The following is a 27,846-nucleotide window of genomic DNA, read 5'->3' as shown; positions in this document are numbered from 1 at the left end:
GTATTATTGGATTTTTGTATTTAAATGCATCGGAAATATTACAAGAAACCACATATATATTATTTATTTTTTTGCATCTACATGAGAAATTGAAAAAATTTATTTATTTTTTAGAAATTTAGATTCCAGACCATTGAAATATTACAATGATTCATTATGTATTTTATGATTTATTCTAATTTCAAATTTAGTAAAATAGACAACTATGGAGAAAGTCCTTGTACATATAGTAAAAATAGGTGTTACACATTTTGATGTTGAGGATTTGTTTGTCCTCTTTCGCATACTTCATTTTTTTTTCCAGAATAATTATTTACTCTCAACAACTGCGCTTCTAAATTCAGGATCTGAAACTTAAAAAGCCAAATTAGTTTCTGAACTTTTGATGTCCTGGAATGAATTGAAATGTAAATATTCTGAGAAACTAGTGTAAGTCATATTATATTTCATTATTCAAAAATATCAAACTTGAAAAAATAAAATTAGAAATATTATATTTTGTATGCTTTGTAACTGGGATGTTGTTTGCATACATTTCATCATTTGTAAAATAGTGTAAGAAGTCTTCATTCCGATATAAACTACATTTACCAACCATGAAATAGAAAAAGACGTGCATGCATTTATAAAAATTCAATAATTCTTTGATTAAGTCTAATAAAAAAACGTACTGACGACTCAAAGGTCTCAAAAAATATAAGCAAAATTTTCATTTTTCACTAATTCCAGCTCTCTGGTCGAATATTATGCCTGAGATGTAGTAGAATTAATATATTATAGGTTTTTCTCAAATTGCTTAAGCCGAGGGATCTCGTCTCGAGGTTTTTATTGCTGTAACTTATTAAAATGTTTCTGTATCATCTTTGGTATTGTATCAACGTTATTACTACTCAAGTAATCACTAAATCATCTGCATCTAACCGTATTTTAATAAGACTGAGTACATTTTCTGTAACGTTATTAATTGCAATTAGAAATAATGTTGGACGTATAACCTTGAGAATGAATCCCAATTTTTTGTTAGTTTTGGTCAATACATTGCCCTTTGCATTCGCTCTAAAAATTTTATGGTTTAGAACGTTTTCTTAGAAATATTAATATATATCCATCTACATACCATTGCCGCAACGTTTCAAATAATATTTTTCTATATATAATATTGAATGCCTTGTTGATATCGATAAATACAATCAAATATTTCTGCTTATTTACAAAAGTTTGGTATATGTCACTTTCCAGATCAATCAATCAAGATTGTACAGCCTAACCTATGGAGCAATATCTGAGTAATGCGCAGACTAGCATGTATTTGCTATGTAGACTCAAAGAATGAAATTTATCCTAAACTTACGTCCACTTAACATTGTCGTAGAAAGACTTGCCAAGATATCTATGATTAGTCTTTCGAAAAGGGAGAATTAGGAACTCAATGAGTTTTCAATCAATCAAAAATGACGGTGATTATTCATTATTTTTTCTAAAATTTCAAGTACCGTATTTGTCAGTACAATAAACAAGAATGTATATCTGTTGCTTCTTCACTTGTCTCTGGTATTGTTAAAATTGTTGTAAATATTTAGAGTGATTGGTTATAATAAGACACATTGTTAATTGTTTTGATTATTGATTCGATTTTCTTTTTTCGATTGGTACTTAGGTTAATTTCTTTGTCGCTTCTAACCAATATGATCGATGCGACAGTGAAAAATGAAATCAAATAGAATATAATAATATTTTGTGAATTTAACATACTGTACTTTAATATCCATGTGATGTATTCATTCATTTATTTGAGTTGTTGTCAGTTGAATGTCAGGCAATATATCAATAAATATCAAAATAAGTGAAAAGCTCTAACATTCGAAGAAAGTCAAATAACAAACTCTGTCGATTACTTTCGTAACAGTTTGTCATTTACTGAGAACTAAACTATCAATAGATATACGACTCAGCAATTGTCTAGTTAATTTTTGCCTAGTATTTTGAAAAGAATTGAAACTTTACTATTATGCAGGATGATATGCTGATATTTCATTCTCTTAATACAACGCTTTTTCTTCTCAAATAAACTTTTTTAACGAGAACAAATGTAGAAATTCCAACAGAAGTAAATACATAAAATAAATGTCACTGTCTTAATGAGTAATCTTTTTGAATACCATGAACACTTTCTATTTTTACTTCTTTCAAAATGATCTTCTATTTTATTTTCTTCTTTGCTGGTAGTGCACCATAATTCTTTCGAAAGTGTCAGAACCAAGCAGGGTTCTAATTCATATTATGTTGTTAGATGTGCAGGTAAAACCTTTCTTGTTACAATAAGTGACTTTCAACTTTTAGAACGTTAAAAAGAAACCCTTAAAAGTATTTCAAATATAAGAACAGCTTATTTCATGGCCGTTTCAAGTATTTATCATTATGACTTGCGATTGTATCAAAATATTCTTTATAATTCTGGGCTATAATAAGTTACTAGTAATGTGAGAAGTACAGTGTTATCTAGAAAACTAGTAATTTATTTTCAGTTTCAACTAGATGAAAATTAAATGCATTAAATGGAAGTTGTATTTCATGGAAATTTCCACTCAAAGTTGAGAATTACAGTTTTTTAGGTTATGTACTAGATTTTGAACACATACTCTTGTGGCTACAGAAATTATATTTTTCCGTAGAATATAACAGAAGACGACTTCTTTGTCAATTTATATAGTCCAATTTAAGATTGTAGACAAAAAGATATTGCATAGGCGGCCTTTTTAGACTTTGTTATTACATTACATAATGTGCTTTTTTCAAGCTGATCTGTCAGTAGAATTCCTCATCTTTGTACATAGACGAATTCACAGTCTTTGCAAATTTGGAAGGTAGATAATGAATGAAGAAAAGAAAGTAGACGTATCGTCTAAAATCGTCTGTTGTGCCAGAAAACATGCTCTGCGTAAACTGATACTTCAAGATCGTCATGTTGCATACCGTGAGATTGGGGTAGATTTGGGCATTCCACTTGCATATATTCAATACTGTATGAACATTTGGCTTTAAATAACATTTGTTCGCGTTGAATACTGCTCAAAAAAAGTTCTTGTCGATTTGTGCCAAGAAATGCTGGAAAAATTCAATCGCGGGGCTTCAAAAGGCATCTATAAGGTCGTGACACGCGAGAAATCATGGATCTACGCATATGAACCCGAACAGCAATCGACTCTATGGGTCGAATTGTTCGTGTACGAAGCACTTCGAAGCAAATGGTCGCCACCGTTCCATTAGACTTTAGAGCAACGGTCAATTCTCCATTGTACGCCATTATTTGATTACCAGAAGTGTTCGAAAAAATCAGGGACACCAATGGCAGAAGACGAATCATTCTTCATCACGACAATGTGATCTCTCACACATCAGTTCAAACAAAAACGTTTTTAAGTAGTCAAAACATCGAATTGATGGGTCATCCGCCATACAGTTGTTTGGCACCCAATTATAATTCTTATTCCCTCAAATCAAAAATAAATTTGGAGGTGAACGTTTTTTTTTTCAGCTTAAGGTGTTCAAATCACATATTTTGGAAGTACCTAAATCGGAATGTAAAAAATGCTTCGACAATTGGTTCCAACGCATACAAAAGGGTATTGATCTTAATGGAGGATATTTTGAAAAACAATAAAGCCGTATCCAATTATAAATCATTGTTTTTATTTGGTTAGCTTAAAACTTAAGTAGCAACCTTAGCAAGCTTTTATTTTGTAGTCAAGATCTAGTCTGACTGGGACAGTAAAAAAACACAAAACACACTACCGAAAGCAGTACTGCATAGTCTGAATCTAGTCATTAGTTTGAAAGACACAGTTAAAAGTAAATTTTCATGACAATTAAATTACGCTAAAATACTCTACTAATGAAGTAGTTATTCCTTTATTAAATAAGGAATATTTGATTGTAAACGTTAGCAAATATAAAAATTCTAGAGATGATATATGTATATTGAATTTTTCTGTTTCCATTCAATAAATTAGCCCTATCCCACTGACCAGCCGAGTATTTATTCAATTTCTTATACCTACTACTACCGAATGCGTTTCAAGCTGTTAATTGTGTTGGGTTTTAAAAATACTGTCGTAACTTTTATGGACGTATAAAAGCTGAATCCAGACTACATTATCAGGTGTGTCGTGAAATAGTTGACCAAATAAAAGGAGTGCAACGATTATCTCGTAGAAACTCGGGGTGATTTAACTGGTTAAGTGGCAAGACCGTCGCATAAAACACCTATCGGGTTGTATTCAAATCAGCGATGGGTGCAGGACCGGAATTGGAAGATATCTAAAGTAAACAAAGTGTTACACTCCCAAATATTAACATTCTTTATGTTCACACTTTATAGCTTGCTGCATTGAAAACTGGAAAACTGGTATGTTTTCCGCGTGAAAGGATAGTGAGACAACTTGGTCTCAAGAAAATGTAGATCGTTAACTCACCGTGGTAAATGATCATTTGTACTAAGCTTTCGATCGAATAAAAAAATCGAATCATCGGAATATGTTGCAACACAACATTGCGAGCATTACTAAATATAAATATGGAATTAAAGGATTATTCCCATAACACCCAATCTTGTCCGAGCTACTTTTCCATAGTTGTTCCCATTTGTTGTTATTGTTGTTCTCAAAGTATTTGAGCTGTCCTTTAATTTCTCACACGATGTATTAGTTTTATGTTGGTATTTTCTCTGGCATTTGCTATGTTTATTTCTTTAGTTTCTGAGAATGGAATCCATCCCTGGTTGTGTATGTATTCGCTGGCACTGGTGCCATGGCTGTGATGTTATGTGTGGGTTGCTTTTAATGCAGTTGTTTCGAAACAAAAAACACAAAAGGTTTTTACTGCCCTTTTCATTATCATCGACAGTTGTATAATTTGACAATTTGTTTCATGTCTCGACTTAAAGTAAATTACTTTTGAATAAATATGAAGACGTTGCTAAACACGTTTTAAATTATTTTATCTCCTAATATAACCACTGTCGAAAAATATGGAATCGATTAATGAAACACAATAACTATAGATTGTTTTAGACAGATAAAAAAATCGACCGGAACTGGATCGATACAGTTTTTTGCTTTTTGATTGGAACTTCGTTATGATATGATACGTGATAGCTCAGATAATATTCTTTATTTACGGTTCAACAAGAATTCTTATGGTAGAAGTGCAATAACCGAAAAATGTTTTAAACAGTGGGAACGGCAGTACAAAAAGATAATACTTGTTTCATATTTTTTTAAGTTCCTAGTTTGCTTACCACTCTATTGTGGATTTTTTAATATAAAATTTCAAAGATTTTTTCAGTATTATTTGCAAACAATATTTCACGACTGAAATTTATTAATTTACTAATAGCCAGATTTCTGTATGTATAATAATGAAATATAGCGAACATTACACAAAAATATTCAGCATTTCTTGAGGATTTTGAAAAGAAATTTCTTGAGATAGTGAAGATGTTACCAGAAAATTGGTTAGGTTACCATTCCATAAAAGTATTACTATTGAAGAATATCTTGTCGTATTCACTCTTAACTCTTAAGTATTGGTTGAACGGTTAACGTCCACGTTTAGACTAGTTTTTTTCTTTGTTATTTTTCTAGAAATAATAAATAGAACGAATACAATATATTGTGAATAAGGAGATAATGAAATCGTGTGGGTAACATTTTTCCACTGAAATCGAAAATAAAACTAAGATGAATTTGAAACGAATCCCATGTGTTAATTCACTCATGAATATTTAATTCGATGATTGCAAACTCGGATTAGACGCACTCACGACACTGAACATTTTGATCATTGCCAATTACTTGAAATACTTAGTTGCATCGACGATATATTTTTGTAGTAATATGATCTAGCGAGAAAATAAACAACTGACTTGTTCTATAAGAAAATTGTCGTTCATGGATTTATTTTCACTTTTGAAATGAGGTTCTTCTTTTTTTCACATATATTTATCAATACATGAAATAAAATCGTAAATAGGGTTACCTGGAAGTTAGTTACGGACAAATTATCCAAATCGTCTTCTGACGTACCATTTGAGATGAATCCCAGGATCATACCACTAGAAACACTGCAGAAAAACAGTGATTCAGTATCAGTAACATTTTTACCCATTTGGTTATCGAAATTCAATGTTGAACTTTTCTCTACATCGATCGCCCTCTTAACTGACTGATCTGAAATATGTATATCAATTCCATTATCATGTTATGTGTTCTTATTATTAGTAGATACACGGTTATTATCATCTGCTAAAAAAACAATCATGGATAATTGCTCACGTTCATCAATCGAATTTTCTTCAAACGGTACATAAGCATAACAAGAAGCATACATGATCCTCATTGGATTGATCCTTACATACAAATAAGAGAAACTCGATAGATAAAGTCTGTCAAAAGGGCCCGACTATTATTCATACGGATGTTATATATAATCCAACCAGAGGTCTCCTCTCAAAGGACTTCAATAAGTGGGAGTTCTGAAAAATTTAACGCATACCTCGGACAAATGAGTGGTCAATATAAAAGTGCTAAGAAAAATGAAGTTCTGGATACTGATAATACTGAAAACTTGAATATTTTAGGCATAATGAGTTCTATGACGTCCTATCAGAATAGACCTTTTTAGATAAGGTATATGGAGGTAGAGAAGAAGACACAGAGGGAGAGTATCTTGATTTGAAAATCTTATTAACAACTTAGGTTTCATGAGCTTTTGTTGACAAAGTTCGAATAGCTAACGGCACTTACGCTAAGAAAATGTTTCAATGATCCAATCAATCCAAATCTCTTACGTATTTTTTAGAATTGGAAACATATTAATTAGCAGAGTTAATCTGTAGAATACGCTGAATAAGGCAGTATAAATTTCTATCTTGGTTACTAATCAGGTATGAATGTAAACGTTGCATTCAAAGAGAACATTGTTACTCATTCAAATCACTATCTAATTTATGCAAACGTTCAGAACAATAGTCACATGTGATTGTTTTGACCAGTACCAATAGTTGAACTATTGGACGTGATTTACAGACTTAGGCTTCTCCATGATTTCATTGATGGTTTTTTAAGCAAATAATAGCATTTAATCAGTACACGAATTTCTCCAATTTCGATAGATATACATTTAAAATGCCTACGCGGTTAATTCAAGTAACATTAATTCCAAATGGGTATTATTATATTCTATTTCAGAAAGGTATAGAGTGATAAAATGGGGAATTCCGTCCACTTTATCTCAATTTAGTTGTCGGCCATAGGTGTAGGTCTTGAAATAGTATTGTTTGTAATGCTAAAATTTCAAGTGCTTGCCTAACAGAATTAGGAAAAGTTTGTCTGTAGTGTCAATATCGAAATATTGTGTAGAAATTACTTAGGAAGTCAATTATACAGTTACGTATTAACGTTTAACAGGTACCGTTTAACCTTCTATTAGTGTCTCTGCCTAATTCCAACCCTATTTCAGATTCGGCTTAACCATGCGCCCTAAGGGCAATGGTGCCTTACCCAAAATGTTTAGACCTTTATTAGTATATTTGTTGACACCAAAAGTGTAATTCGAAGAAAAGTTCACTTTTTTATTTAAAAAAGAAATACCCACCCTAGATAAGATTTCAATGGAGCCTGGCCAGGATGATAGTATTTCGTTGGTAACTAAAAAACTTTTATGGACCACTTTGAGAAATATGGATTTTGCCTGGGAGAAGCATAACCGTAAAGCACTTTTACTGGAAAGCGATGACATTGTTTACTGGCGACGAAAATACTTAAAAAGTATAAAGCAGTACAGAACTGAGCAGAATAAATCTTTTATCTTGATGAGACGTGGATTAATGAAGGTTATACAATACTAAAAATGTGGCAAGACAAAAATATAACCAGTGCTCGCCAAGCTTTCATGGAAAGCCTGTCAACGGGTATTAAGGTGCCTTCAGGTAAAGGGAAAAGACTAATAATCGTCCATATTGGAAGCGAAGAGGAATTTTTAAAAGAAGATTTGCTAACCTTTCAGTCGTGCCATACGGGAGATTACCACGACGACATGGATTCGGATGTTTTTGAAGACTATTTTGGTGAAATGATAAAATATCCTGTTTAATATATATTCAGAGGCAAATTTCCAGGAGGCTCTGCAATACATTGAAATTGGAATGAAAATCAATGGGAAAATCTTAAATAATATTAGATATGCGGATGACTAGCAGATACTAGCCCACACCATTCAATATATACAACAGCTATTAAACAGAGTAAAAACTATCAGTGAAAATTACGGACTTAAAATGAACTACAATAAAACGAAATTCATGATAATATCGAAAACTACAATTAATAATGTGTCGCTGTGAATTAATAATCAACTCATAGAGACAGTACACCGTTTTAAGAATTTGGGAAGCTGCCTGAATGACAAGTAGGACCCAGATGAAGAAATTAATACGTTATTTAAATTAAATTCGCTTCTCACGAGAAATGACCTTAACCTGAGAACACGCTGGAGATTAACACAATGCAATGTTTTTACTACCCTACTTTATGGTGTTGAGAGCTGGAATTTGAAGGTCTCCAGCATGCGTAAGGTGGAAGCTTTTGAGATGTGGCTCTTTAGACGGATCCTTAAAATACCATGGACGGATCGGGTGACCAATGACGAGGTGCTAAGACGAATGAACAGAGAACGAGAACTATTAACCACTGTAAAGAGATGGAAAGCTTCCTACTTTGGTCTTGTTACAGCTGATCATGGAAAGAAAGATTGAAGGCAGGCGCGGCCTGGGTAGAAAAAGATTTTCATGGTTGAAAAACCTTTAAGATTGATTCCATGTACGTGATGCCGTAAATCTAATACGCATGACTGAAGATCGTGAAGAATTCCAAAGGATGATTGCCAACCTTTTTTATAATTTAATTTCTGTATAATGTATTTTTATATAATGTTCAATAAAAACTAAGTGTACCTAATACTATGTTCATAATGCCTAATTTTTATTCTGTTAAAATAAACTTCTCTTCTTTTTATCCTACCGGCCCGCCTTTGGCACACTATTTTCAGTGTTTGTGAATGGATAACAATAGGCTAAACCCATATATTGACCCCAACCCGGGTGGTACTACCTGCACTTGATAAAAAGAAAGAATTTTACATTGAAATCAATGCAAAACTATGAAAGTGGCTTAAACATTCGTTGGGACACTCTGTGGAACCTAATGTGGTTTTATTACTCTATAGCTTTCTGAAATAAACTATAAATTCAAAGCTTCCTGTTTTCAATAAATCAGTGAGAGTGATTAAGCGACCAGAAACTAGTAACCTTGGAACATTGCGACCTTAAATCGATCGTGAAATAACGCCACCAGTTAAAAGATAAGCCTTATTAACACTTACCGTCACGTGAACTTACAGAAATAATCTAACGCCAAGGTGGGTCGTCCCGACTTAATTGGCATAGTCAAGTAGTTCATATCTGATGAGAATACGCAGACTCGAGAGCTCGAGGTATTCTTTAAACTGAAACAAACACAGTGTCGGAACTTTAATACTATTTTAAAACTATTTATTAATAAACGCAACCGAAATTTACAATATTTGTGGACCATAAAATAATAATAATTTGACCTAGATTACACAGGGTGTTCAAAAAAGGGGTGCAACGTAAATAGTTCTTCTAAGTCTAACTTTATAGAGGTTATGTTCAATAATAATTGAGAGTCATATACAAACACAAATTCATTAGATGTATTAGTTTTCAAAATATTTTTATATAAAATTTTATTACAATGTTGCCGATAGTTTCGGCAAAACCGTACAAAAAGGTGTATAATTTTTTTCTTCAATCCCATTCATGTTCGTTACAGATTTTTTGACGTAAATTTTTTACCAAGTATATCCAATTATTTTTTCTACCTCTCCTTGACACCAGTCATCTTTTTTGACGCACCGTGTATAGTAATTATATAGGTCATAGCGCGTTCTCTTAGTAATTGGTTCAGCTATAGATTTATGAGAATGAAAACTGAATCTCGAACTCATGATCTGCGGACATGACACGAAGTATCCACAATGGCATTAGTATTGATTTGCTGAAAGTGACACCACAGATGCGCTGATCCTTCTAAATGGAAATATAGTACACTTAGATGATATCCACAAATATCGAGAACATGAATTCATGAAAAAATTGAGAATAGGTCTAACTTGAATCCCTTTGCTTTGTACGCAGATCTTATCATATTGAAAGATTTAGCTGTGCAGTTAAACACATGTAAAAGCCTTTGAAGATCATCCTATCTAAATTCTAGGTTATATGTTAAAGTCAGATTTGAATAGACAAATAAGAATGACCGAAAGAATAACAATATAAAAGCAGTAAGATACATAAAAAGTTTACATAAATTAGAGCGTTAAATAAGGTATGAAATACATAAAAATAATTTTTCTCTAATATTGTACTTATTCTCAAGAATCGAAATCCGATCTAATTTTTGTCAGCCAATAACGTAGACCAGGTGTTCCTAAGCTGACATAAACTTCGGTTTAAAATTCTTAACTAAGTCTTCCACATTAAAGGTACTTTTTTAGTTCTGCATGGAGGAATTTGTCTCTTAATAGAGTTATAAAATGAAAACTGGTGTACTAAAATCGAACAGATTAAATTAAAGTATTGTTTGTTAAAGTTAAAAAGCATTTCTTCCAATTGTTGCTTGTCACCTCACAAACGGCACGTTTAAATAATAGTTTAGAATTATTTAGTTTAAACGATATATTCTTTCGCGTAACTTCTCTATTTATTTGTGCTCATATTAATTTAATGGGATTTTGTGCACAATGGTGTGAGGAAAGTCGAAACACAAATATATTACGAATAGTAGCAATTTCGTCCACAACATAGACTTTAAATCTGTCTTTGTACGTTTTCAATTGGATGAAGCTTCGATTTAAGCGTGTTATTAGAACGAATTTTTAATCACGACTACAAATTAGAGCATCTATTAAATCTTTGATATAGGCATGCAATTTGAAATTTCTTTCCTATGTAATTAAAAATGCATCTATATATGAAGATCTTTATAAAAAACACATTTCATATTTAATACGTTTACGATTTATAAATAAACTTTACTACATACGGGTGATTCCGTTCTAACTGTGATATTCAATGTCCTGTATTGTTTTTTTGTACTAGTCATTAATTAATAATCAATTAATAAAAATTTTGTGTTAATTGAATAATTCTTAAGATATTTAAACATTATTTTTATACAATATAACTTGCCACTTAAAGAAAACTTATACTACATCACTTGAATGTCAGTACCGTGTCATGTCCATTCCTAGAATTTACCGATAAATTATTAATTTTTTTTGTCGTAACAAATGATTTAAACTAATTACCTTATAAATTCTAATGTTTATGATCAAACTGAGGAAAATTGATGCACTTGTTGTTTAATATCTTAAGTTACCATGTCAGTACCGTGGATAAATGAGTCAGTACCGTGGAACTCAAAATCCGACATTTGTGTCTTGCTCGTGATACTTTGAAGTTGTAGTAAATTCCTCTTAGAGTTTTATTTTTACAGTAAAATAGATGAATAATATGCATAAAAAAGTTAGAAAAGTTAAATTTTAAAATCTTGAAATTTTGAATACAAAAAATCACAGTTAGAACGGAATCACCCATACATAGTTTGAAGATAATTCGATTTTTATTCACAATACTTTATTTTAAGTTATAGATATAACTATAGCTGAATTAATCTTTTTAATAGTGAATAAATAAATAAATGTAAATCAGTAGTTGAGAGAGAAACAAGCGTTATTGTCATGAGAAAATTTTATGTACAAAGCGACACAACTTTATATAAGATAAAATAAAATAACAATTTGTAGAAATTGTAGAAATTCTGCCACAGAATAATCTTTCTAGCAGATATGCTTTTGTTAATTTCCTAAACTTAAATGTATTTGCCATTTTTAATTCTAAAGTTGACTGATTGAATAATTTTTTTGGCATTGAATATGATGAAATATATATCTACAAATATTGTCAAATTTTAATTTAACTTGTTACAATACATATTCATAATAAATTCATAATAAATAACAACCTTCAAAATTATTAAGTTGTCATGTCTATTTAATAACACTTAATTAAATATTGATTCCATTAAAGGGTGTAAGTGAACATATATATATTATATAAATATGATATTACCTAAACGACTTCTCAACTGTTATTAATTTATCATCGTTTATTTCTCTTTCACTTAAATTGGCTCCGGTACGCGTTGCATCACGAAATTAATACTTCTAAATGAATGTTGCATATCAATTGTTTAAACAATGATCGATGAATTTCAATTCAGTAACGGATTAGAGATTGCGTCATCTGAAGGTGCTCTTATTTGTCAACTGTATCGATATGAATCTGTTTTATGTAGATTTGTTTAATTTTTTGTTATTTATCTATTTTTATATCTCACCAGTACAGCGTAGTGGAATAAATGGTGTATACATTTTTAGTTATGTCATATTAAACGCTATAATGGAAAAAAATTATTTTGAAGAATAATTGAACTTGGTGCTTGCAGAAAATGAGGCAAGACTTGTAGAAGGAACCCCAAAAATAAAACTGACGATATCAAGTTGAAGTTGGATTAAATAAGATGTTGATTTGAAAAAGTTAATAATAAGATATGACTCAGAGACAAGGAAAAAGTGACCAATGCATTTGATGAGACAGTAATAGAGATGAAGTTATAATATCCAAAATATAATGAAGAATATATTGAAAAATTACTTAACTAAGATAAAATATGGTGATAATGAAGATCAAAAACAGATAGAAAAAAATACGAGTCATAAAGGGATAACTCAGCACAAAGCGCTTTGAATAAATTATAAATGAGTTGCAGTAAATAAATTATAATTAATTCACCAACATGAATTAAAAAAAAGCAATCTCATTCTTAGTTTCTTTTTCCCTTAAACTACACTCATACCCTCAGATCCCCTTGTGCAATTTCTTTATTAATTCCTTGTCTCAAATCAAAATCGCGGAAAACCTACTTCAAATAGCTCGAACTAAAGAAGTATTTCTAGCATTTGACGTCCATATAAACCATGGGAAATGTATTTCTGAAATTGTGAAATATTTCTCTTTCATTTGTATGGATTGGTTAGATTATGTTAGATTATGTTAGATTATGTTAGACTATGTTATTAATGTTAACATCACGAACAATTATAAACCAACCTAACCTAATCTAACTTAGTCCAACCTTATGTGACAACCTATTAAAAATTATACACTGTTCGCTTTAAGAAAATGGTGTATGTAGTAGTGAACATAAAGCTTGTGTGTAGGCTCATATGATTTACTAAATTTCGTTTTATAAGAGTATCAAATGCTAGATATACTTCTTCAGTAAGACACTTTTTGAAGCTATTTGAAGTAGGGTTTCCGCGAGTTTACATCCTGAAATAACGCCAGTTTATCACTATTTAGACAGTATGAAATGGAGTAGTGTTTCAAGCAGTTTCCGATAGAAAGTTCTACTTTAGTAAATCACAAGCCAGGGGATGTATTAAAGGAACGACCTGTACTTCTCAACTACCTTACGTATCGAGTCATATGCATTTCTGGACCTGATATCACTTAATTTGGATTATGAATATGTACAGGTACTATGCCGAAGTTCAGATTTTCTATCGTAAATATATTGTGGTATATTTATGATACTTACACAAAAGTCAATCATTTATTCGGTTTGTTAAATATGAAGTAATTGAAAATATTGTGCCTGTTACAACAATGGAATATATATTAAACTCACCGTACAACAGCATTCACAGTAGCTTTTATTAAAATGATAAACACACGTGTTTTGTCAACTAGAAAGAGGGCAGTCATTTCATTATTAATATCACCGTAACACAATTGATAAAGTTTTCTGGTTATCGGGTGCGCTATAAATAAAAAAAAATATTTACTTGTATATAAACGCAGTCAAATATATTTTCTAATGAAAATGGGAAACGATTTTTTTCCGAACTTAAAAGACTGGCCTGTCTTTTGTAAAGTCATTGCCCTGTCTTAATCAAGGACGAACACTCCAATTGAGAAATAAATGAGTCAATCAAAGGCATTAGTTGTTTTGAATAGTAGGTTTTCTAAACTACGATGCACATGTGCTCGCTCCTAGAATTCGTAAGCTGTACCACATTTTTTTATATTTTTTCAAACGGAACTCGAATAAAATAATAAAAAACATGGGTCGCTTGTCGCTAAAAATAAAATTAATGAAGGAGCCATAATATTTAATAACAAATTTTTGCTTCATTTAACTTTGAAATCTGTTACGGTGAATAACTGTCACAAATATAATTCCATATATTCTGTAGTATTTTTAGAATCACATCATACAAAATTTAAATGTGTATTATTTGACATTTTTTAGAGCGTTGCCCGGTATTTTAATTTCCGCATATTTCAAAATACAGTATTGTTTATTAAAGAAAGATATTTACATGAGATAGTTCATTATATTATAGATTGTAACAAATATGTAACACAAATATGAATTGAGTTACGAGGGGTAATCGATAATCCATGAAACTCAGATTGTAGTTGTCATACTTTCACTGTGAGGGTTTGCAATCTTGAAGTTTTTGTTATTAGTGATCCAGGGTGTTTACCTAACATCAAGGATCAGTAGTCTTTGGTCAGCCAGTTTTAGTTGAATCCATTTTCCCAGCTTCATAATTCTCCTATAGGTTTAGTAACTTGTTTGCGATTTGGATACAAAGGATTTGTTAAGCAAGTACCTAATCATATATTCTTTCACAATAAATTTAACATATCATAATCGTTCGATTAGATGAGCTATTGCGTAAAAGTTGTGAATCAACCTTGCTATCATGTCAACATATTTATTTATTGCGTACCCTGCACTGTTCATCAATAAGGTAGCAGCGCCTTTGCAAAATAAGCTTCTTGTTGGGTAACTATACGGCCTACCTATTCTGGGTTCCAAAAGCGTGAATGTAAATACCTTGGTCACCTAATTTGGAAGACATGGTATCCATGTTATCGTGAAACAATTTGCACTTGTTATTTCAAGACAAGACGCGATTTGTAACTTATCTACCTTATGATAGGTCACACAACGGATCTACTCGTTATTCATAATTTTGGATTCTGAGCCCCTTCCTTCGACAATTTGTCAGCAGTTGTATGAAGCATTTGATGCCTTTTGACTTACTGCTTGCAGGTGGTGACTCTAGGTTAAAGGTCAACCCAATATGTTTAATATCCTGCTCAAAGGCATGTTCAACCTCATACATTCTGATGGAATGAGAATCGTTATTACTATCTAATTAAAATACCTTCCACTAATGACAATAAGACATGAATCACGATATTTAGATATATTAATCTAATTATAGAAAAAGTTACTATATTTTTCAATAATTTTGATTTCAAACTTTACATCGACTGGACTTTGTATTTTTTATTTAAAAGATTACGAAAAACTAAATGTATTTCGTCTTTATTAAACAGATTTTATCTTTTTACAGTGTCGGTGGTAATCCTGGAGGCGGTTTACTTCTAGGAAGGGAGCTGCATCCAGCATATCGGTTACCTCCACATATGGAGTATCTGTATTCTCTCCAACATTCCACTGGTAGCTCCATTCACGGTAAGAATTATCATTATTATTTAAACTTTAATATCAAAATATTGGTAATCACAGCAAGGAAAAAAAACTATAATAGGAATTCTTTATAAAACGATGGTTTTCATTGAAACGGAAAATAAAGATTTTATTTGTTTGAGAAGAGAGAGATTTATTGTCAAAAAATTGTTACAATTTATAGACAAAGGCTTGAAAAAACTGAAAAACAAACATAAAAATAAATAAATAAAGATAAAACAAGTACAATAAAATTTCAATATACACAAGAAAACCACAATGAGTAACAAAATTATATGTAATAATAATAATAAGTCCATAGCATAAATTAAATCAGTATGAAGCATGTCAGAAATTAAATATTATTATTAGAATAGAAGTCGTTTACAGAGTAGAAGGTACTTTCCAGTAAATATACCCTAAAATTATTGCGGAACGCGGGAAAAGATGATATCGATTTGATTTCAATTGGCAAGTGATTGTGCATTTTTTTGCATAGAAAAATATTGAGCCCTTAACTAATTTTGAATGTGGAGTAGGTAGGTAAAGGTTGTGCTCCGCCTTCCTAAGTGGATAGCCGTATAACGATCTTTCTGAAATTATAGAAGCGTGTTTACGAATTAAGCAAACGGATTCAAAAATGAATAAGGAAGGGAAAGTCAGAATTTCTTTTAAAGAAGTCCCTGCAGTGAGCCCTGCTGTTTAGTCCGAGTGCATATCTAACAGCTCTCTTTTGTAATTTAAAGATTTGCTCAAATTAAGTCCTATCCTAACCACACGTACCCCAGAAAGGAAGGGCCTATCGGAAATGCAACTCAATAAGGGCATAATAAACTGTTAAGGTTGTGGATAAGTTCAGTTCTGTGGAAACTGATCTCATTTCAAGAAATTGTCCACAACAAGCCCTAAGAATTTTACAGATTCAACGACGTCAATGCGTGGTATTATTTAATAAAAAAGGCTGCAATGCATTTTTATAGGATAAAACTGGTTTTAGAAACATTGAGTCAGAGAAGATTAGAATAGCACCATGATTTAAAGGTGACTAGATATAGTCCTATGAAATGCCGTGAGTTCAGGGCTGCTCCAAGAGAAACTAGTGTCGTCTTCAAATAGACATATTTTACCACTGATGTCTAGATAGGCGATGTCGTTTATAAGCAGAAGAAACAGAATAGGACTTAGTACTGAGCCTTGGGGCACTCCACATTCTGACTTCTGTTGGTAAGGTATGACTTAAACCATGCGATATGGCTGTTTAGGCTAGAGGCATCATTTGTGCATTTTTTACTAAAAAACCCAAATTGATGGGTAGTAATTATTTTATATTTAAACAGAAATAATAAAAGCCTTTTTTTGACCAATGATCTTAGATAACGTGGGACCTAGTGCAATTGGGTGATAATTCGATACTTGATTTTTATCTCCTCCCTTATACAGAAGTATAATTATAGCCGTCTTAAGGCAATTGGGAAAAGTACCATTTTGAAATGAAACGTTAATTAAAGTGGTAAGGTAGTTTAATGTGCAATGGGGCAGACTTGAAAACATTTTTAATATTAGTTCATCAGTTCCAGATAAGTATTTATCTTTAATGTCATTAATTGTACTACGAAGCTCTGCTAAAGCTACGGGCATAAAGAAGAAACTGTGTAAGTTAGTATTAACATTAGGAAGATATGAAAGCGGATCATGAGAAGTAGTTATAAAATTTGATGAATTTTTGTCTAGTTCACAAAGTAATTATTGAGGTTATCAGGTAAAGTAGAGGTTATACTTGATGAGAAGAGTCGTAGAAGAAGAAGAAGAAGTCGTATTTCTTAGATCATCCACAATGAGCCATGTTTCGTTAGAAACATTACGACAAGTGGCGAGTTTCCTATTATAATAACTATCTTTGGCAGCTTTTATTGTCTTATGATAATTTTTTCTATATAGTTTTACGTAATATTTGAAGAAGACACTATCCGAAATTTCCTTAGGTGAAATATGCATGTTCTTTTGCAGAGATACGTAAACCTTTAGTGGACCAGGGTTTGTTTTGCTCATTTTTAATACATCTGAGGAGAAAAGAATTCGATACCAGACTAGTTAGTGTTTTTATGAATCTAGAAAGTTCGAGGTCCACATCACCAGAAAGCATGTTCCAGTCAATTGTTTGACAACTGAGCTTGAAGTTTTGAAAACTTTTTTCGGTTAACCCATTCGTGATCTTACTATATATTTCCCTGGATTCTTCGAATTAAACAATACTAGGAATTCTCTTCTCAAGCTATTAATTCACTAAAATAACTTCATTCAGATATTAAATTCATTCGGGCAGTTGTGGCACAGCTAACAACGAGACACCACGGTCCATTAACTTGACATATTATTTACGAACCATCTAACAACTACACTCGATTAATAATTCTTGGTAGGCTCAAATTATCCCATTTCTTATGTTAATTCATCAACATTAAAAACACACTGTTTCGTCGACCGTGTTCTTTTTCTTTTTTCATCTCTTTTGGTACACCTACTACATAAGTTATCCATTCCGTAGGAAGTCGGTGGTTAATTAGTTAAGAATATTTTCGGGAAAGGTAATATTTTAAATTAATTTAGCATGTTAATGACGTGAGAGGGTAAAACTTCTTTCCGGTCGATGCAAGTACAGGATAATTTATATAGTAATTTTCGGCATTTTTGTCTTTGAAAAGAACCAACTGGTAGTAGTTTTTCCAATCAACTTTTGATGTGTTATTTGTAATAGTTGCAATAATATTTGTAATAGTTATTTGCAATATTGAAAAAACACAATCATGGCAACGAGGGCAACAGTTTTATGTTCAACAATTGGCGAGATCCACAAGTGACCTCTCTACATCTCTACAAAACATTTTTCTAACTCTTACGATTATACATAAGTCCCGAAACGATGATAGATATAGAATTTAAATAAGTATCTTGTCACGGACTACAATCTAGTGAAACTTCTTTCCTGAGCAATAAAAATATATATTGTAAATATATATTTATTGTAAATTGTAAATAGTTGCAATATAGGGGTTCTTTACTTTTGAAAATGACCACATGAACACGGATGATGCTATACGCACAGGAGCATCATTCACCGAACGACTCCAGCAACGATTCATAAAATCTGTGCTCTTGTACTTAGCAATTGTCGAATAAAAGTACTTGAGACAGCTAATGAAGTAATGAAATCTTTCATCCAAACGGATGTAATATTTTGAATGGAAGGATTACCTAATGCTGATTTGAAATTTGAATATGTTCAAACGTGATCCAAGATTATACTGATGTGATGCTATGTGTTTTACCAAATTTAAGAATTGCATTTATTGCATCATCTGCCATATTCGCCTAATATGGTTCCTGGCTTACACCTATTACTTTTATTTAATATTATTACTATTGAAGAGACACACACATCTTGCAGAACAAACGAAAAAATAACTAATCTATCTACAGCCGAAAACGTTTAAGAAGACTTAGTCTAGTAGACATAACAGAATCATTCAATAAAACATAAAACAGCATCCGTCGCCTTGATTGATTTGATTTATTAGGGGAAATTTTATTTGTCTCTTACTAGCGTCGCTTTTTGAATTGTGGCGTGCTGTTGACGAATCTTACTCAGGCTCAGATGAGCAGATATAGAACAAACTGATACCGAAAAAAATTATTGCTCCAAATTTAAGTTACTTGCGACGAACTCCACAACATCCGGTGAACACATTTGTCAACGGAGTAAGTCTTCTAACTTCGAGATAAGAAATAACCTCATTCACCCTTGAATTCATGTGTTATACCTGATTTAAAAATTACTCCTAGAATGTATTTGTATGGCCCAAGTGTTAATTATAGCATAAAACAGGAGGATTCATTTTTGATGTATTTATAGAAAACAGAAGTGCATAGACTAATAGTTTATTTGAAAATGCAACAATTAGTTCATATTTTATGAACAAAATAAATCACTAGTTTTATTTGAAACATTCCATGCAAAAGATTGGTGAACTCGATTTTAAAATATGGTGGAGCTTCCATTAATTAAATCACTGATAGGATTTTTAATTCAATAAAATTATTGGAATGGAAATGAAAATCAAACGAAAACAGATTCTTAAAATAGAAATAAATGGAATCTGTATCAGCTTTGGCAATACAAATAATATCGAAGCGTGAAAATTTTAAATAAAAACTCGCAATAACGGTCTTATTAGAGGCGTGTACCGAGAATTACAAGGCGTTCATAAAATTTTTGGAAAACTTGATATCGTAAAATCTGGAATGTATCGAACATCCGCCGTATTCTCTTGGTTCTGACCATAATGTCGGAAAAATGTTATAGCGAATAACTCATTAACGCTTGTTTATATCGAAAAATTTTTTTTTTTACTTCAAAAAACATCTTTTTCATAAAACTGAAAATTTTCTGCAGTTGAACTCGAGTCATCGAGATGCAGGGTCTTTCTAAAGAACAAATTGTGCATACTTCAAAGAAATTTAAAATAGTCAGGGTGAAAACAATAGGCTCAACAGTGGTTGCGGCAACTGATATACAATAGTTCCAGCAATCAAAAGAGTGTATTGAATCCTCATGTGAAATATACGTAATATATAAGTAAACCAAAATTGAAGCTTTTTAGCACAATTTCTCCATCTTTCTCCAACTATCTAAGCAAGGAGTGGATGTAACACTCGTTTATATCCCCTCCCATTTAGTAATCGACGTTAACGAATTAGTTGATGTAGCTGCATATGGAATAACAAACTAGAGATCGAAATATCTCAAATAAAAACGAGGGTTGATACTGAAGTTTTGAGATATGGCAACACTGATGTGGATATGTCAAATCTGATATTGATAAAGTTTGACATTTTGACAAATTCAAATATAGATTCAAAAATTCTTGGAACGGAATCTATTACACAGAAAAGGGAATTTTTTAAATTCATAAGATCGAAAAAGCTATAATTTATAAAAATGACCTACATTTGCTATTCGCCTTTCTCAAAAACAAACAAAAAGAATATTTTTCGTAAATCAAAAATCTTACTTTTGGTAGATGATTTCGATTTCGTTTGATCAGTTTATTTTATATTTAAATAGCAGCAATTATATAACATTTTTTAATTAAATCCTATTTTCCAACGAATCTCGTACACAAAATGATTTACAACGGATTATTTTTGATTTACCCGATTGATTGATAGTTACATAGGTAGTAGACATTGTATCCTTTTACATTGTGCGTCATCCCAGAGACTAACATTAACATAAGAAACGAAGATGCAGAGAAAAATAAAGACTGGATGTTCATAAATAAACCTGTCGTTTGGGTATATAGCAATGAAAACAAACACGTCTCATGCAAAAATAAATCATTAAAACCGCTATAAATATATTTAAATGGACTGCATGTAGTCTGGAGCATGTGTTTGTTGCCTTTTGTTTCCTTTCATTCGGTCAAAAAAGATTTAGTGACTCTGTAGTGTAATAAATAAATTCATAATTATAATTTACTCGATTTTTGTTGAATTAGGAAAAATAATACGAACGACAAAGCTTACTTACCTTTAGTATTAGTTAAGTAAATACAAATAGAAAAATATCAAACAACCACTTTGATAATAATAACAGAAAAATATGTATATATTTAGAATAATGAGATAAAGATATCCCAAAATAGGTCAATTTTTATTTTTAATTCATAATTTGTTTGAATTATTTCGTCACAGTTCAAATCAACGAGTTCATACTTGTAATAATCACCGAGTGTAGTAGATGGAATGTAGTGATAGTAAAAAGGTCGTAGGCTTACTCATAGGATATCAAAAGAACGTGTTGCACATATCGTGAATTGATATTTCAGTCGTCATAAACCCGAATTGATATGTGACAATGGATAGAACTTGGCTTCATCACACACCGGAGTCCAATTGACAGTCAACTGAGTCAACTACATGTGATAGATCGACTCCAAAGCATGAAAAGAGACAATAGTCGGTGGGTATCAGTATTTTGGATGCACATGCTATTGTTACGAACAAGTTCGCAAAATGGTTTCCTAGGCAGGCCCTTTCCAACTAGTCGTAGTGAAAATAACGAATAAGTAAATTATTAGTTATAGTTTATTTTAGAAAGGTATAGAGCAATACTCAATAGGTATGCAAAGGGACCACAGAGTGATCATTGGCATTGATTTCATTGTAAAATTCTTTTTCTTTTTATCAAGTACAGGTAGTACCACCCGGATTGGGGTCAATATATGGGCTTAGCCTATTGTTTTCCATTAACAAACATTGAAAATACTGTGCCAAAGGCGTGCCGGTAGGATACTCGTAGAAAGAAAAGAATTTTATTTTAACAGAATAAAAATTAGGCATTATGTACATAGTATTAGGTACACTCTTAACGTTATAATTAATGGGTCGACGGTTCGACCGATCAAGTAGTCAGATCCCACATTTTCTCCTCTTCTTTAATGACATGCTGGACTGCTTTTCGCCAGTTCTCTGGTGTCACCTCCTTAATGGCTTGATCAAACAGTAGCTTAACGTCTTTCATTTTGAATGTCGTGTTGTGTCTTGCTACAAATCCTTTCATTTGCGCCCATATAAGTTCTATAGGATTTAGTCCGTTATGATATGGCGGTGTGCGCAGCACAGTTTGTGTGAATTTTCTATAGCTAATATTTCTTTTTTAACAAATTATCTTTTGGTGGTTAACCAGTCAATAATTTCTGATTTTCTTCAAGATGAAGTCTTCTCTATGCATCGAGAATGATAACTTATTATTCATAACTACTACTGAATCAGCCGGAAGATATTATATCATTTCACCAAAATAGTCTTCAAAAACATCCGAATCCATGTCCCCGTGGTAATCTCCTGTATGGCACGACTAAAAGGTTAGCAAACCTTCTTTTAAAAATCCCTCTTCGCTTCCAATATGGACGATTATTAGTCTTTTCCCTTTACCTGAAAGCACCTTAATACCCGTTGACAGGCCTTCCATGAAAGCTTGGTGAGCACTGATTATATTTTATCTTGCCACATTTTTGGTACTGTATAACCTTCATTAATCAATATTTCTCAAAGTGGTCCATAAAAGTTTTTTAGTTATCAACGGAATACTGTCATCCTGGCCAAGCTCCATTAAAATATTAACTAGGGTGGGTATTCCTTTTTTAAAATAAACAGAGTGAACTTTTCTTCGAATTACACTTTTGGTGTCTTCATCAAGGACTTTTACTGGTCTGCCTGGACTTTTCTTGGGAGTTTCCACTTGACCTGCTATCTTTCTCCCACGCAATAGTTTAAAAACGGCGGACTTTCCAACTCCAGTCATGCGGAAATATCGGTGGACAGTTTCTTGTACAGTAAATTTCGGGAAATCGTATTTTATGCAATCGTGTACATTTAAAATAATAAGTTTTTCGTTCACTGATAGTGGAGAATTATTGGTACATCCTTTCGTTGGTGTAAATGTCGCCATTTTATTACTAATCTTATAATACTGTGAACACTATGTACGACTTAACAGCAAATACTGATGCGTTAAGCTAAACAAATATACTTATAAAGATCTAAAAATTTTAGGTGATGCACCATTACCCTTACGGTGCATGATTAAGCCGAATCTGAAATAGGGTTGGAATTGGGCAGAGGCACTAATAGAAGGTTGAACGGTACCTGTTAAACGCAAAATGTAACTGTATAATCTACTACCTACAATACAATATTTCAAGACCTACACCTATGGCCGGCACCGAAATTGAGCCGAACTAGACGGAATCCCCCATTTTATTGCTATATAAGAGTGTAAATAAATACAAAAAACGTACAAAATTCATCTACTTTCTTAAAAAGGGTAAAAATATAAACAACGACTATTACGTAACGTTATTCAAGTCTTTTCTTTGCTAGCCTACCAATTTTTAACCCACTCGTTGAGTTTAAAATGACCTAAAATATCTTTACAATCATACTCACGATCGCGATTGTTTTTCTTCAATTTAAGTATCAAAACATGTCAGCAAATTCCAAAACGAGTTTTAATAACCTCTGAAAGTTTACTGTTCTGTTAAACAACCCTCGTAGAAGATGTAGAAGTAGTATAGAAATAATTTGGAGCAAAAATATAGTATCACACTTGTACATTTGACATCTGGTGCAAAATGGATTATAAAATATTTTTGCTAGATTTTAAAGTATCAAAATTTAGAAACAACTACCTGATTGAAAAACTCATTATCAGTAATAAGTCAGTAATAACTATTATCTGCCATAATACAGTAAAAGATATCGTACTAAAACCTATTAGTAACAAAAAAAAGGTGTAATATAATTGGATAATTAGACGAATTTGAGAAGGATATTATTGAAAGAAAGATATATATGTTACACTAATAACAAAAGACAACTACTCTTGATTGAATTGAAACTAATATTAGGATTACCATCTTTTTTTCTGCAATTAGACTAAATTGGTAGAAAATAAGGTAGGAAAAAAGTACACAGTATCAAAATAAAGTACAATTCCTTATTTAGTCATTCTAATTAAATACTTACTGCGATTTTTGTGCAGTTGATAGATAATTCAGGTGGTAACCCATACCAACATCCAATTTTCTTGCAGATAGTAATAAAATACTCCAAGATCTATTAAAGGTATGAAATAAGGAGATCACATCTTTTAAGAAAGAGTAACAAATTTATTTAATTTTCTTAAATTTTTTTAGTTTAGTTGATAAGTCATATTTTGATAAAGATCGAATTAGGTTGAAACGTCAAGATTTTATGCTTTTAAACGTAATTTTACTTAAAAGAGACCCAAATGAAGATAATACATCAATAAAACAGGGCGGATGTAATTTGGGCGCTAAAGGATTAATGTACTTTTTACAACATGTAAACTAGGCTCCAAAACCCAAGGGTAATTTTAATCCTATGTGTATTTTGGGCGCTAACAGACTGAAGTACATGATATATGAAATACAGTTATTTATTAAATCACCGACATTTATAATAAGATATATTTTTGTATTTTTAGATTTTCCTATAAGAGAAATGACCTATTATCACTTAAGGTCTGAAAAAATTTACCGTTAAAGGGGGCTACTTTGCACTTTTTTTAAATGAAAAATCTGCCCTTAATAAAGTTTCCTCACAACATTTTTGTAACACTCTACAGAATAAAGTAAATTTTATATTTCTTTATATTTTTATTTAGTACTTAAGTACATATTACATATAAAATAAGAGATTTACATAACCTAACCTAATCTAACCTAACCTAACCTAACCTAACCTAACCTAACCTACTTAAAAATCTATCAACTTTCCCTCTATTGGGTTATTTTATGACTCGACCTACCTGCACTTCTTAGCGCCGAAAATACATGTCGGATTATCTACCCTTCTTGGTCAGACAGGTAAGAAGGATGGTTAGCGCCCAAATTACACCCGCCGATAAAACATATATATTAATTGGATACAAGAAAGTATAGAGTAAAAATGATACTTCCTGATGAGACAATAGTATAATACGCATAATATTCGAAATAAAAGTAGGATAACATGATTGAACTTTTTAATTAATGTTTTCAAAATTATTTACTCTCAAATATAGTTAGCGGGAAATAGTGTTATTGAATTAGATACAAGTAAATAAATAAAAAATAAAATACTTATTGATTCGTGATATTTATTTTGTCGGAAGCTACAGCAAAACTGAATATGGAGCTATTTCCACATACACATTCGAAAAAGTACGGTAAGTTTTAAAATGGAATATTTGATTGTCAGTAAGTAAATTCCAAAAAAATAAAGATTATTTAGTCTGTAATAAACATCGAACATTAACACAAACAAGAATAGGTTTTTAAATGCGTTTGAAAAGAGGGGCTACTTGCTATATTTTATTGGAAATAATTAGTCCTAATAATATTATGTTGTTATCTTTGATGAAGCCTATCATGTCTAATAGGAAATTTCACAACCCTTAATATTCAGTTCAGAAACATGAATAGTATGAATAATAATTCCAAAGAGAAGAGAAGACTTTTTACTTGTGTGGTACCTATATACAAAACTTTGAAGTTGAATTCATATGTGGTATGCATAAACACTAAACAAAAGCATAAACACAAATTATATACGAAACGAAAGAATTAACAAATTCGCTCGTGCCGAATCTCTAGGAAGCTGCGTAGCTCCGCTAAAATCTAGGCGTTCGAGATCTGATAGCTTCGCTGTCCCGAGACAGAATGCCTTCTCGATTCAAAACTAAACTCAACTAAAACTTGTATCCTCTTGGTATAACTGACTTATATAAAAATGTATCTTCCTTCAAATTATTCTATCCAAATTCTGAGAATACCGTAAATGACTTTTTGGAAACTATAGTCCCAGTTCAGGTAGATTTATTACTTTTTTGTATGATAATTCTATTTTTATGCTGAAATTATGAAAAAGGGAAATAAATAACTTGAAAAGTTAAAAAAACCATCGACAAATGACTCAAACTTCAGCCGATCGCATTTACCCACCGGTCTACCAGGATAGTAAGGATAATAAAATATGACTACGACCCGATTCTGCATTGAGTAACTTCGATAAAGATAACGCGCGAAACGAAGAAAATCGTTAATATCAACGAAAAAAATGCACACGCTGTTAAACACATAAAAAATGTTATATTTACGAGTTTATCGGTAGAACGGGTTCATCATAAACGTACACATGTCATCTTTATAGCCTTTCAATTCGATATTTTAATACATAATAAAAGGAATTAAATTATCAGGATTGGATTCAGGCTTGGAAGTTTTTTAAGGGTAATACATTAGGGAGGAAGCATGTCAATATGTCAACACAGAGAAATATTGTCCAAGAACTAGAAAACACCTTTTCGTGGCCATAAATGTGACCGTGATGTATTGAAGTTTATGGGTTTTCTATTTGCATTCGAGGAAAAACATTGAAACATTCGATTTTAAGTAAAAGATGAGGAAAATAAATGAAGTCCTCGAGTTGAAACACCTCAAAACTATTTTTCCTTAAAGAGAAAAAAGTCAACAGGATAGTTATCCAATCAATCAATTATCCAATAATGATTTTCTAACTAATTAATTCTCGCTACTCTTTTGACTCCATATATAATTATTTTTGAAAAATAAACAGGATTGTTTTCCTCAAAATAAAGTAAACAGGTAGTAAAATTTGAATTAAATTCCTATAAATTGACAACTCTGTAATCATACAACCAAATTACATCAGTCATACATCATCTCCAGTAACCATTTTTGCAGTGAAATCCGGATGTACACTAAGAAAATCTTTGTTTTATTTTTGTTTATCACACGAAACTCTCGCAACCAATTTGGCGCTGGCTCGTCTGATTTACACATCAAAATACGAGACTTCTTCAAGTTCAAGTTTGTTTGAACGCAAGATTTTTTATAAATTTTTGACGCCGAAGGATCTTTCGTCGACCTGTTCATTTCCAATTTTAAATCGCTCATACGTGTAAAAAGTCTTCTAACTGACTAAATATCACCACAAACTTGATGTTTGTGGAATTTATTTCAAAGCAAATTACAAATTTTTTTCATTATTCATGGTTTCTTTGAATGTTTATCGACGCATAATAAAACCGAATAGGCTTTTTTAAATGGCCTTCTTAAAAAAATTCTACTTATTTAGCAAAATAGAGGTAGGATACAATTTAAGTTAAAACGGTCTGTTTATAGGATTCGTTAAAGTAAACAAATAATTATATTTGACTTTGATTAGGCTAGTTTTCACACTTAATTCGTTTTTGATGCGTTGATGTTAAAAAAGTACGTAGTAAAGTAGTATCTGACACAATAAGAGAAATGTTTATTCATTGGCATTGGAAAGAGAAATATTCTTTCCCAATCGTTGACAACGTTAAGTTTGAAACATCAAATTATACAAAACAACAGGTTTGGTGGCTCAAAAACTAAGAACTAACAAAGCCTTAAAAAATCGTAGAACAAAATTGACGTGCTAAATACAGCTAAATTAAAAATGTTATGCAAAGATAAAAACATTTTCA

The 27,846-nt window shown here is 31.6% G+C and overlaps 1 protein-coding gene and 1 long non-coding RNA gene across 4 annotated transcripts in view; one reads left to right on the top strand and one right to left on the bottom strand.

Annotated features, from left to right (window-relative positions):
- Positions 1 to 27,846, top strand: part of LOC130902750 (transcriptional activator cubitus interruptus) — a 202,011-nt gene that overhangs the window by 150,019 nt on the left and 24,146 nt on the right. For all 3 annotated transcript variants that reach the window (XM_057815021.1, XM_057815022.1, XM_057815023.1), the window contains exon 2: positions 15,634 to 15,755. In XM_057815021.1, the coding sequence (XP_057671004.1) occupies positions 15,634 to 15,755 (122 nt within the window). The remainder of the gene's footprint in view (positions 1 to 15,633; positions 15,756 to 27,846) is intronic.
- Positions 245 to 12,335, bottom strand: LOC130902754 (uncharacterized). Its single transcript, XR_009060464.1, has 4 exons — positions 12,269 to 12,335; positions 9,439 to 9,561; positions 6,037 to 6,227; positions 245 to 353 (listed from the first exon to the last, which is right to left on the bottom strand). It is a non-coding gene; the product is annotated as an uncharacterized LOC130902754 (long non-coding RNA).

The sequence above is a fragment of the Diorhabda carinulata genome, chromosome X (assembly GCF_026250575.1).
Source record: "Diorhabda carinulata isolate Delta chromosome X, icDioCari1.1, whole genome shotgun sequence".
NCBI lineage: Eukaryota > Metazoa > Arthropoda > Insecta > Coleoptera > Chrysomelidae > Diorhabda > Diorhabda carinulata.
This window is presented reverse-complemented; position numbering and strand designations above follow the sequence as displayed.